Source organism: Ipomoea triloba, chromosome 12 (genome assembly GCF_003576645.1).
Source record: "Ipomoea triloba cultivar NCNSP0323 chromosome 12, ASM357664v1".
Taxonomy (NCBI): Eukaryota; Viridiplantae; Streptophyta; class Magnoliopsida; order Solanales; family Convolvulaceae; genus Ipomoea; species Ipomoea triloba.
The window spans coordinates 2,894,795-2,907,359 of NC_044927.1; the positions used below are offsets into that span (position 1 = coordinate 2,894,795).

At 36.2% G+C, this 12,565-nt stretch overlaps 3 protein-coding genes across 5 annotated transcripts; 1 reads left to right on the top strand and 2 right to left on the bottom strand.

The window, feature by feature from the left end:
- Positions 1–834: 834 nt before the first annotated feature.
- LOC115998354 (dephospho-CoA kinase-like) lies at positions 835–4,829 on the bottom strand. Of its 2 annotated transcripts, XR_004093884.1 has the most exons (4): positions 4,554–4,829; positions 4,294–4,439; positions 1,284–1,813; positions 835–1,191 (listed from the first exon to the last, which is right to left on the bottom strand). XR_004093884.1 is itself a non-coding variant. In XM_031237907.1 (3 exons), the coding sequence occupies exons 1-3, from the start codon at positions 4,659–4,661 to the stop codon at positions 1,378–1,380; spliced, it is 690 nt and encodes a 229-aa protein (XP_031093767.1). In that variant the 5' UTR covers positions 4,662–4,829; the 3' UTR covers positions 835–1,377. The 2 variants fall into 2 exon arrangements, 1 of the variants encoding a protein (XP_031093767.1); XM_031237907.1 differs by having other exon boundaries at positions 835–1,813.
- Positions 4,830–5,111: 282 nt separating this feature from the next.
- Positions 5,112–8,684, top strand: LOC115999634 (tRNA-dihydrouridine(20) synthase [NAD(P)+]-like). Of its 2 annotated transcripts, none has more exons than XM_031239477.1 (9): positions 5,112–5,361; positions 5,959–6,064; positions 6,538–6,676; positions 6,849–6,957; positions 7,064–7,200; positions 7,421–7,557; positions 7,763–7,869; positions 8,059–8,186; positions 8,267–8,684. In XM_031239477.1, exons 1-9 carry the CDS (start codon positions 5,317–5,319, stop codon positions 8,334–8,336), a joined length of 978 nt encoding a protein of 325 aa, XP_031095337.1. In that variant the 5' UTR covers positions 5,112–5,316; the 3' UTR covers positions 8,337–8,684. The 2 variants fall into 2 exon arrangements, with proteins under 2 accessions (XP_031095337.1, XP_031095338.1); XM_031239478.1 differs by having other exon boundaries at positions 5,114–5,361; positions 5,976–6,064.
- Positions 8,685–8,796: 112 nt separating this feature from the next.
- LOC115999633 (pentatricopeptide repeat-containing protein At3g49740-like) lies at positions 8,797–11,348 on the bottom strand. The gene has a single exon (XM_031239476.1). It carries the CDS (start codon positions 11,142–11,144, stop codon positions 8,973–8,975), a length of 2,172 nt encoding a protein of 723 aa, XP_031095336.1. The 5' UTR covers positions 11,145–11,348; the 3' UTR covers positions 8,797–8,972.
- Positions 11,349–12,565: the final 1,217 nt, after the last annotated feature.

The window sequence follows — 12,565 nt, forward strand, 5'->3', positions numbered from 1 at the left end:
CATACTAGCAAGCCTTCTCATATTCTATATCTAAAGCAAATATTTTTAGTAAAATCACATATGAATGAACTTTTTTGCTAATGAAAGTTCATGGTTTTGTTTTTCTAAATATGAAAATTGTAACTTTTTTTTTTTTTTTTCCATAATTTAGAGATTGAAAATGCAGTTTTTTTTTTTTTTTTCCATAATTTAGAGATTGAAAATGCAGTATAAAATTCATGGGATTTACCTATAAATATGTCACATGAGCAGTGAATTACGACCCAAGCATAATTGATTTTATTTTCTTAATGTATTAGTACAAATTAGTGTTTGCTTATTATTGTACTAATTGTTGTACCATTTAACAATGAATTCCAACAATTCAATGATAATTTACCGTTACAAATCCAATAGATTTTAGAGAAGAGAAAATGGTCAAATAAGTCAAATTAGGTTATTTTGACCATGGTCCATACAGTGTTGTGTGGACAGTGGAATATAACAAAAAACACATTTTTAATATTCTAAAAGTATATTATTTGTGTACTGAATGTACATTATACAAAATAATCTACTTTCAATACTCAAATAACGTAATTTTTCTGAATATAATATACATTTTTAATATACCAAAAATATATTATTTGTGTACTGAATTAACATTATTTGATAGTATGATTCACTCAGCTGTGTGGATCAATAATTGATCAAATTATAGGCATTGGATTTCTAGACTATTTAGCTTACAAGGTGATAACCAGTAATATACACTGATGGATTTTTTTTCATTTTAATTAATTTTTTAATAGCCTAATTGTTCTTTCACCGATAATTTGAGAGCATATTTAACTATTTTCCCTTAATTGTATTATAACTATTATAAAAAAAAACTACAAAGATCAAAGAATACATGTGATTTTTAGGATTTATATATTTTTCTCAAAATTAACAAAGTATATATTTCAGTAATCAATAGAACCCAGATTAAGAAATGTCATCAAAGCCAACAAATTCTCCACTGATACCAACCAGAAAATGGGGCCATCTGGCAAGTTGCAATTCCCTCTATAAGACAGCCCAGATTTCAGCAATCATCACTTTGTGCAATTATAATCCACTGCTATCAACTACTTTTCCCCCTCCCATAATCCCCTCCAGCACACAGCAATTCAATAATTTGTCTCAGTTCTTAACCCATTTGCAGTGGAACTGTATAGTGGGTGAAGCTGAGACCTCACATTCCATATAAAAGGCATGAATAATATGATGTAAACCACTCAAGAATAATCAACAGCTATTACCTCGTCATTGTAGATCGAAAGAGCTGTAGAGCACATCTGATTTGGCTGTATTCCATCCCCATCTGATCTTCTCTTCATCCCAAAAGCCATATTTTCATAAAACTGTCTTGCATAGTATAACACCAGCGAAAATCGAAAACAATCCAAGAATAGCTCCTTGTCTGGAAAGTGCATACTCGGTCCAAGCCAATGGCTTTGTGATCTGGATTAGAATCATCTCAAACTGCTCATTCAAAGCCTCTAGTGTCCCTGTATTATCAATGACGATATCCGCCTTTGTCTTCTTTATATCCAGAGACATTTGAGAACTTATCCTGTTTTTGGCCTCTTCCTCCGTTGATCCATCCCTTGTCATGAGGCGATGGAGCTGTGTCTCCGGATCAACCCAAACAACAATAATAGGTTTAGTCCATTTATCCATCTTGGATTCAAATAAAAGAGGCACATCAAGAACAATTATCTTGCAACCCTTCATCCACAGCTTCAAGACTTCCATAAATAGACCGGTTGAGATATAACGTGCTAACAGCCTACAAATGGATATTACAAAAATCTCATAAGCTCATGCTGTACTCTCAGAGATTTTGGAAAACTCATTCTTAAGCTTCTCTTACAATGCAAATGCATGGTTTACACATTATGCCACAAATAAGCAGATTCTTTTGAACTGAAGAGCAATGCTTTCAGTTAAATAATACAATTTCATTCCAACATGATCTGACATGTATAGTCTGATCATGACTCTAGTCTCTACAAGTAATAATTTAAAAATGTTTGGATTCAGTCAATACAGTTCGATAAATGGAAAGAAAAAGGCAAGTCAAATTGGGTTCTCTCCGTACTACTTATTTCACTTCTTTTATTCTGGGCATAACCGAACAGGTTGAATGGTTGAAATTAATTCTCTCTAAATCATATGATTAGAAACACTAGCTTGACACTATAAATACCCTACCATCCCATTGTGAGTTAGGGCCAAAAAATGTTTATGCCAATAAATAACTACCTCCCAAGTTTTAGGGTAAGGCAAACAAAATTTAACCCAATTGACATCCCTAGCTTATAATAATAAAAGAAGGGAAATAAGTAGTAGGGACTAGGGAGAGAAAAGTCCGGTTTGAATTGGATTTTTCTTGCATTTATCCAACACTCTACAACGACACAACCTTAACTATTTAGTGCTTTTAAAATATCAATAGAATATTTTTCTCAAACATTTCATCTCATCATTAACAGCCACCAAGTAGCTAAAGGAAAACTTATCCTCATAGCAGCTTTTTCCAACATAAATTTAAAGATTAATATAATATAAACATGCAAAACCCCTCATATATTAAAAGTGTCTAAGGTGATGGTAAGAAACAAGGAATGTAATTAAAAGCATAAGGAATGTGAGGAAAAAGTGGAAACTAATAATCTAATATTGAAATCAAGATGCCGAAATAATGGGTACCCATTCAATCTCAAGTTGCTCTTTCTAATCTAATTAATATAAAGGAAAAAGTGTCAAATAGGCCACTGAACTTATCGCTTTTGTGCAATTGGGCCATTGAACTTAAAAAGTGTGCAATTCAACCATCAAACAAGTAAAATATGTGCAATTAGGACATTTTTCTAAAATTTTTTAATTCAATTTGAGTCAAAAACATTTCAATATTGACTCCCAACTAGTATGGTAGAAGAAAATGCTACTCTTAATACATATATGTTAGTAATATAATTGGATTTTACCAGGAAATTTTTGTAAAAATAGTCAAATTGCACAAATTTTGCTTGTTTGATGGTTGAATTGCACACTTTTTAAGTTCAATGGCTCAATTGCACAAAAGCGATAAGTTCAGTGGCCTATTTGACACTTTTTCCTAATATAAATGAATAAATTTGTTCAAATACAAGACCATCATACCTCTAATCAGCCCAATACCCCATCACAAGGCCCCCCACTTTTTTGTGTTGTCAATGTCTACAACATGAAGTAGGAAACAATAACTTCACTAATACTTTCTTGCTTCCAATCTATAAAAACTTTGTCGCCTAATCAATGGCGTATTGTTTGTAATTCATCTAAGTGCAAGCAAGATATGATCTAAAGGGTGAGGCTTTGATCCAACAACTAAGAAATGAAGAGCTCAACGGCCCATGGTGAGAAATCATGACTTGGGGCAATATGGGTTGGCATGTGCTATGATTGAGCGAGGGGGTAACATCTGGAATAACAAGGTTCATTAAGCGAGAACAAGATGGCATGTCGGGCCGGTGTGCAAGCGAGCACAATGGGATGAGTGCGTCCAAGGACGGTAACCTCCCGGGGCAATCTCACGATTGTGCCCAATGTAGAGTGGCAACAAGACTACCGCATCCACATGATGGGGCTATGGCGCGACCACACCCGTGCACTAATTCAAGGTCATGGCCTCAAACCCAAGTGCAACCACGGCAGTCATTGAGTAATCAGGGCTAGCTTTACTGCTTTAGCAGTGGTATGGGGCACCATGTCGCTAGGGGCAATATTTGTGGCATGGGAAGCTGTAGCTGCAGTCAAGTAGTGGATAGCAAGGTCTATAAAGTACAAGGCTGTGGAAGAAGAGGAATCAGAGGAAGTCTAGTTGTGATTCAAGGTGGTCAGGTGTGGGGAGTGAGAAAGAACAATGCAGTGGGATGTGGCTGGCTTCGGGGGAGGTGTGCCCAACCCAATCACAGGATGTGGGCGGTTGAATATGAGGGATTAGACCAGTCATAGTAAGCAATGTGGAGAGGTTAGGGAAGGTTTTTCCAAAAGGGATTACATATTATATAAGCCTTGTAATTGAACAAATCTATTCACTTATTAATCAAAAGAACAACCTAAAACCTATGACTAAAAGAGTACCCACTACCCTGAGTCTTGATTTCAATATCTATCCTAATTCCTACACAGTTCTGTGATGAGCAAGAGGCATAGAAGCTATCATAAGGAATAACCACAAACTATGAAAAAAAAAACACAACTAAATGCACATCAATAAAGAACCTATTAAGGAGCTGGCGTTTTGCAGGATCAGAAAACACAATTTGACCAAGCTTGGCGCGATCCACCTGGCCGTTGGCCTGCAAGATGTCCTCCCCAAATGTAGCCACTACCTTTTTCCATCCACCAGTGCCTTTCTTCAAGACATTCTGCACAACACAAACACCCATCAGGTTAACTCCCCTAAAGTACCGATAAGCAATTCAGTTATATATGCACTAATAATGCTCAGTGCGGAAACCTAATTAACGGATAATACTCACACGAGCAACGATGTCGGCATCCACGACTGGAATGCCGCGGGACTTGAAATGACTGGAGGTTGTGCTCTTCCCTGAAGCAATTCCTCCCGTTAATCCAACTATCCTCATTCGAAACTGGATGATAATCAGGGATGAACTCCTAGATTCAACGCGCTTCAGCTTATCTTACATCAGCTCTGGAATTACCTCATTAGAAGAAGAATAGAAGCTCTGAAAATTACTCCAACGAGATCACCGACCAAGCCCTAGTTCATCAATTGTTATATAACATGGACCGGGTTCACAATGAAATGTGAATGTTACAGTGTGAAATTGATACAAAAATGATGTATATTCAAATTTTAATTATCATTCTCTACTGTTAATATCATTCTCTACTTACTGTTAATACAAAAATGGTTAAGTGTATGGGTAAACCATAGATACATAATTTAAAGATTATTTTTAGATATGAACTACTGTATAAGGATTGTTCTCAATGCAGGAAGGCCCAATTTTACGACCACTTATGGGCCGAGTTACCCAAGTTGATTTCAGGTCGAACTTACACATGGAAATATAGAAACCAGAGAAAATAAACGAAAAATTAATTAGCAGCACGTACAAAGCTCTCCAAAAGGCGGCAGGGTTCCGACGCTGCCGCACGACCGAAATATCCTTACAGATCGGAAAAACTGTCGACCGGAGAAAATATTCTCTATCCTCAGCAACCGCTTCATAATTCTTCATCTCAGACGTTGTCTCCGCCTGCATGGTATAAATCATGGAGTATAGAAACAAGCTGGTCTTGGCTCCAATGGTCCGAGTAGTAAGACCTACAAGTCTTCACGCTGCTTACTGTTCTTAGATTTCCTCTGTTATTTGCAGCATTTCGTGTTAATTGCTTCCTTTGAAACGCCAATTTTGCCTTTTAAGTTTCTTAGGTCTAATAAGTATCTAACTAGAAGAATTTCAAGTTCTCTGTAGATTGTAGTGATAATAGCACCATAGCTACCCGGTTGGATAGCTGGGATGTAGAATTGTGAGAAGTATATAAATTGATGAACTTTTGATAGATATTACTCCGTATTTGCAGAATTTGCTATGCCGTCCCATTTTACCAGTCATGTTTATTATTCTTATTATTCATTTGATCAAACAACTCTTTCTTTTTTGTTTATTTTCTTAAGTAATATTTTGTATTTTTAATTTTGATTTTTTTTTTGTGTTCAATAGTACGTTAGTTTCTAAATATATAAATTTTGTATACTAATACTAAATTTAATATTATGAAAAATTGGTTTGTATATCAGTTAAGCCTCATTAACCAGACACATAAAATGGGACGGAGGGAGTATTATTTTGTGTCTCATGGTAGGAGTATTAAGTAGTGCAGTTCTTGGACAGAGAGTTAATATTTTAACAGGGCACCCTGCCACTTAGGTTGCTAGCGGCTGACTATGGTGCGGACATAACATATGGAGAGGAGATTATTGATCACAAAATGCTCAAATGTGAGCGCCAAGTCAATGGTAGTGTCCTTTTTCTTTTTTTATTATCTAATGTTATTGTTTTTAAGTTCTTAAGTTTTTATTTGGAATGGCATGTACTAAATTACAGCTATGAGCTATTTAGCCCACTGGTGAAGTTGTCAACTTTTGAAGATCATGGAGTTTGTGTACTGAGTTGTTGCATGAGTAGACTTTAATTTTCCTTTGATACCAATACTTCTGGCAATCAAAATCATTCTAAACTAAGGATAGCGTATAAATCGCAGTGTGACCCTCTTTCAACACTCAACAGCATTATATTTACTATTTGTACTGTACAATATTATATTATTATTGGGATTCATAACAATAAACAAAGAGCTTTCAGGTTTTTTATTCATATATTTAGTTTTACAATATCCATTTTCTATGTGGAAATTTGCTCCTTTCTGGTAACTGATTGATTGCCCAATGCCTCAAGGAATAAGCTGATCAGTTTTCCTATTCTGTCATAGATTTCTTGGGGACTATTGACCTCGTGGAAAAGGGAACTGGCAGTGTTGTTTTCAGAACATGCGCTGAAGAAAGAAGTCGAGTTGTATTTCAAATGGGCACTTCTGATGCTGTGAGGGCTCTTAGTGCTGCTCAGATGGTGTAAGTTTGTTGTGGACATTCTTTTCCTGATAGAATAATCATAACAAGAATCATAATGAGATTATGCAGTGTGCCTTTTTTAAATCCATTTTGTATTGGATGGGATAATAGGGATGAAACTGGAATGTGTGCTTCCAATCTGTGCTCTTTTCTAACTGCCTTGTCTTTGCAGGTGTAAAGACGTTGCTGCAGTGGATATCAACATGGGTTGCCCTAAGTCCTTCTCGATCTCTGGAGGAATGGGTGCTGCATTGTTGTCTAAACCAGAGCTTATCCATGATGTATAATTGCTTTTTCCCAACGTGTAAAACTTTTATTTTTTTAAAACATCTTGGGTTGAGTCACTTTCCCTATTAAATGATCTTTGTCTGTTTCCATTGAATCCAGATTTTGACAACATTGAGGAGGAACTTAGATACACCTGTAACATGCAAGATTCGGCTGTTGAAATGCCCACAGGATACAGTAGAGTTGGCACGGCGAATTGAGAAAACTGGCATCTCTGCCCTTGCTGTCCACGGAAGGTAATTTCTTGAATCACTACTTATCTAAGCCTAAGCATAATTGTCTACTGTATTTTAATCTCAATTTAAACCCTCCTTATTCAATTAAAACTGGGATATAATATAGCATTTCTTTACTATTCTCAATGATTGAATTTATCAACTCAAGTATGATATTTTAGACAATTACGGAGTATAAATAATTCGTCACAGACTGGAATTTTTTTGTATTTAACTGTAGGAAAGTTCCAGATAGGCCAAGAGATCCTGCTAAGTGGAATGAGATTGCTGATGTTGTAGCAGCATTATCTATTCCCGTTATCGCAAATGGTGATGTTTTTGAATATGATGATTTTCAAAGAATCAAAGATGCAACAGGTACTTCAATAATTATTTGAAATGCTTCATATTTTCTTCTCCATATTTCTTTGCAAACTCATATTCTTTATTGCCCTATTGTGGTAAATTAATACTTCGAGGTATGGATACCAGTAGATGGACGGCACCAAAACAAAGAAAGTTCATTTTATGCTTATGGTATTGCAATTTTCAGGGTTTAATATTTTAATGTATTTGACTGTAGGTGCATCATCTGTGATGGTTGCTAGGGGAGCTCTTTGGAATGTTTCTATGTTCTCTCCTAAAGGCAAAATACCTTGGGAGAACGTGAAACGAGAGTATGTGAGAAAGGTAATTTGCCTACTAATATGAGATTAAATCCTTGCACTGTTTTCCCTATTTGTTCATCCGTTTTACCTAATGGAACAAACATTTTAGGATAGTTAAATTATGGTGATTCCAGAAATTGAAATCGTTGTGTAAAATATTTTCAATTATGTGTTGTTGCTGAACTTACCCAATCTGCTCCTCGATTTGTAGAGTATCCTGTGGGATAATGATCTCAAAAGTACAAAACATACATTGAAGGAAATGATTATGCATCATTCTTGCCTTGAACTCCCCGAGGGAAAGGCTGTAATTAGATCAGAGAACTTGGAACATCTTGCGTAAGTTTGACTTGCAATGCTAAGTTCTTTAAACTAAATCATATATTTTTAAGTGCAAGTTTTTGTGTTTAACATTTCAGGCAACTTTATGGGGAAGAAAACTATTTTCAACAGGTTACTAAGAACCGGGGTGTCTTTGGAGGAGGATGAAGATGATATCGATTGGTTATTACCCTATTTTTTTCAGAAATTCATACAACCAAGTAGTCCCTTCTGAAGATTCTGATTTCATGGCGATGTCACTTTAATATCAACATAAATTACATTTTATGTCATGTATTTTTAGTACACTAAAATAGAACAGCTGTTGTATGTATCTCAAAGAATATAGTGAACAGGAAAGCAATAGTAGACAAAGGATGTCTCAGGTCGGTTAGGGTCCATAACTCCATTTTCAACTGATTCTTGGGACTTCCATTTTTGGCTAAATATTCACTTGTCAATTGGGGAACAGTCAAAGCTTTGAATGCATTTTTTTATGGTGTGATAGACGGCAAATTATACTATGGATCAAGGTCTATTTTGCATTGCAGATCTTGTTCCAAAAATAACCTTCAGATTCTGTATCTGTAATTAACACATTCTGTATTTGCAGTTGACAGTTTCTGTATGTCCTATTATATTATGTGTTAGTAATTATCAAATTATTTGTTTACATGTACAGAAACTGTTAACTGTGTACAGAATGTGTAAATTGAAGGTACAAAATTTTTATATCAAGGTTCACACTGCAATATGAACCCTGGTATAAGAGTTGTTGATAGACTATGGGAGGAAAAAAAAATGCTATGATCTAACCCAACTACTGCCTGGTTGCTTGATGACCCTATATCTCTGCATCAATTCTCTAACACTAGCTGATTCCTCCCACTTCCCTGCATCAGCATAAATATTTGACAATAGCACATAAACTGCTGGGTTATTCTTTTCAGTTTCAAGAAGAATTCCTGCAACAATTCTTCCTAATCTTGTATCACCATGAGCTGCACATGAACTGAACAATGTCCACCAGACAGTGGAATCTACCTCAATATTCTTGGTTTTTACTATCTCTTCTGCCTCGTCGAGATATCCAGCTCGGCTTAGAATATCAACAATGCAAGAGAAGTGCTCCACTCCAGGCTTAATGCCATAGTTATTGACCATAGAGTTAAATATTTGAATGCCATCTTCAACTAAACCTGCATGACTACAAGCTGAAAGAACTCCGGTAAAAGTTGCTTTGTCTGGTTCAACCCGACCTGAATCTACCATCTTTTCAAAACAATGGACAGCTTCCCCTCCTTTCCCATGCTGTGCATAGGCAGATATCATTGAATTCCAAGAGACAACATCTCTTTCAGTCATAATCTGGAACACCCTTGTAGACCAATGTAAAATCCCACACTTTGAGTACAGGGCAATCAGAGTATTACCTATAGAAGTTTCTAAAAATGATCCAAATTTAAGAATGTATCCATGAATCTGCTTCCCGTGCTGGAAAGAAGGAATACCGGCACATGCACTCAAGACAGTGCTGAGAGTGTAAGCATTAGGTGTCAATCCTTCTGCCAGAAGCTCACTAAACAGGTTCAAACTCTGCATAGGAAATCCATTTGATTGGGAACCGGAAATTATCGCGTTCCATGATATCAAGTTTCTGGTAAACATGTCGCGAAAGTATCTATAGGCCTGCTCTATTTCACCAAGCTTACAAAAGGCAGAAACCAATGCATTTGAAACTTCAATTTTCAAGATAAGCCCATTCTTGATTACTATGGATAGAATCATCTCAGCATCAGCTACTGATTGAGAGCTTGATAGTAAGCTTCCTAAAGTAAATTCATCTGCCACAACCCCTTCCCTCTGCATTTCAAGGTAAGCCAAAATCGCTTCTCCACTCAAATTCTCTAGGGCGTAGCTTGTTATCATGGCATTCCATGACACAATATCCTTCTCTTTTATTCTTTCGAAAATCAAACAAGTGGCTTTTAAGTCCCGACAATTGGAATACATGGTCATTGCAGCATTACTCACAGAAGTGCAATCTTCAAAACCCTGTTTCACTACTAGTGCATGAATTTGAGTTGAAATCATGGCATCAGAACATGAACTCATTAAACTGACAAAAGTCAGCCCAGTTGGCATCAGATAAATATTTCTCATATGATTGAACATCACTAATGCCTCCTCATTTCTTTCCACGCTCACTAGCCCAGCAATCATTGCATTGTAAGTTATTTGATCAACCACTTCATCTGCATCTTCGAAAACCCAACATGCATCCACAGCAGATTTACAGTTAAAGTACATTGTCACCAAAGCATTGATAACAGAAGTTGTAGCCAAAAACCCAGTTTTGACTACCATTGAATGCACTTGCCTCCCCAAACCCCATAGCTCCAAGGAGCAGAGACTCAAGACACTGGCAAAAGTGTAATTATCGTGTGAAACACCCAAAGAGTGCATTTTCTGAAACAAATTCAACGCAACCTCATCATCGCCGTTGTCTGCACAGCCAGTGATAATCGCATTCCACACAGCAACATCTCTGCGCGGCATTTCATCAAACACCTGGAGAGCATACTCCACTTCACCAAGCTTCGTACACGCAGACAGTAAAGTCGTCCACGAATAAACATCTGGACTTTGAATTTCGCTGAAGAGCCTTTTGACACCGCACAAATCTTGGGACTTGGCGTAGAATGAAAGCAGAGCATTTGAAACATGGGAAAAAGCTGTTAACCCAGCCCGAAACCCAAAGGCGTGGAGTTGAGCGCCGAAGACGACTGTGTGTTGGATGTTGGCGCAGGCAGTGAGGACGGTGGAAAGGGTGTAGTGGTCCGGTCTGAGAAGGTGGGAGGAGTGAATATGGTGAAAGAGGTGGAGAGCACTGTAGAATTGGCGGCAATGAGTGAAATCAGCAAGAAGACAATTAAGTTTGATGAGGTGCTCTCTGAGGTTTTGTGGTATGCCCATTAACAATAAGCAATTCTTAAGTCAATGAAGAAGACATACCCAGATTCGCAGGGGAGGAAGGCAGCGACCGCAGCGCCGTCGGACGGAGACTGAGTTTGGTTTCTGCAGGAATCTGGAATGGATTCGTCTATCTGTTAGATGTTAGTATTTAGGAATTTTTTTAGATTTTAGGAAATTAGGATTTAGGAGATGAGGAATAGGGATTTAGGGATTTTAGATGTTAGTATTTAGGAATTTAGATTTTAGGATTAGGTTTTTGGGGGTTAAATTTTAATTTTTAGTTGCTAAAAGGTTAGTTTTATAAATTTTATACGGTTTGGTTTGGGTGAGAACGATGCTTCGGTGTAAACATATGAATTTTTATGCACCGTTGAAATGTGAGATTGGACGGTCGAGATATGAGGCAACTGTATTTTATGCGTGTGGGGTAGTATCGTCATTTGCTGAGATTTATGTATCTTCCATTTTAATAAATCCTAATTTCCTTTCCGTCCGCTTTCGTCTTTCTAGTTTCTTCTCTTTGTATTTGATTTTCTAAAAACACTGCGTAGGGATTTTGAAGGGAGCTGCTCTCTGTTGGAAACGATGGCCAACTCCTCTCTCCGCCGCTCCAAACGACTTGCTTCGTCCTCTTCAACACCGAATCAAGGTTTTTTTTCTCCTTCTTTCGCTTTTCTGTGCGTGCTGCGTGCGAGTTAGTCTAAATTAAAAACTAACTAACTTTCTGTGCATTTTTTCTTGTTTTTCAATTATTTATTTATGTTAAAGTGTATTGATGCTATTTTTGGAAGTCCAAAATACATTATATATAATTGAATGTCTATAAGATCATATTATTGTTGTTTCCAAACAACTTAATCTTGACAGACATGTTTTTGTCTGTATACATGAATGATAATAGTGAACAATGTTGAGATATTAATTTAGGATGCAATTTTACACTTTTGCTCTTAGGCTTGTGCAATTTTACGCGTGATTGTTATATGTTTCTTTTTTGAAAGGGTTTCGAGGTTTTTTTTTTTTTTTTTTTTTTTTTTTTTGTGCTATTTCATTATGTTGCTGGACCTGTTAGTGTGGTATAGTTTGTTATGGAACCAGAACCTTGTATAAAGGTTATACGTCCTGTTCTGTTGTTCATATTCGAACCTTTTTGTTTTGTTTTGTTTTGTTTTTTAAATCATTTTGTATTTTTAAATTTGTTAAAATTCAACAATTAGTCAATTATTATTTTTTAAAAAGAAATTTTCCACTCTAAAATGTTTTAAAAATGGTTATATGAAATATTTTAACTTGAAAGTTACACTTTTTAAAAAATTGTTATAATTCAACTTTAAAATGTTATTTAAACTTTAAACTTTAATCAAATAATAGCTAAATTTTAATCTAATAATAAATAATAATATTGTGGTATGGGTGTGGGG

Bases quoted from the DNA above. Each gene is read 5' to 3' on its own strand.
- LOC115998354 (XM_031237907.1), bottom strand. From the start codon at position 4,661: ATGAGGATAGTTGGATTAACGGGAGGAATTGCTTCAGGGAAGAGCACA. The intron at 4,440-4,553 runs GTGAGTATTATC...TGTGTTGTGCAG, and splicing joins ATGCCGACATCGTTGCTCGT to AATGTCTTGAAGAAAGGCAC. The intron at 1,814-4,293 runs GTTCTTTATTGA...ATCCATTTGTAG, and splicing joins AAACGCCAGCTCCTTAATAG to GCTGTTAGCACGTTATATCT.
- LOC115999634 (XM_031239477.1), top strand. From the start codon at position 5,317: ATGGAGTATAGAAACAAGCTGGTCTTGGCTCCAATGGTCCGAGTA. The intron at 6,958-7,063 runs GTATAATTGCTT...CATTGAATCCAG, and splicing joins AACCAGAGCTTATCCATGAT to ATTTTGACAACATTGAGGAG. The intron at 7,201-7,420 runs GTAATTTCTTGA...ATTTAACTGTAG, and splicing joins GCCCTTGCTGTCCACGGAAG to GAAAGTTCCAGATAGGCCAA.
- LOC115999633 (XM_031239476.1), bottom strand. From the start codon at position 11,144: ATGGGCATACCACAAAACCTCAGAGAGCACCTCATCAAACTTAATTGT.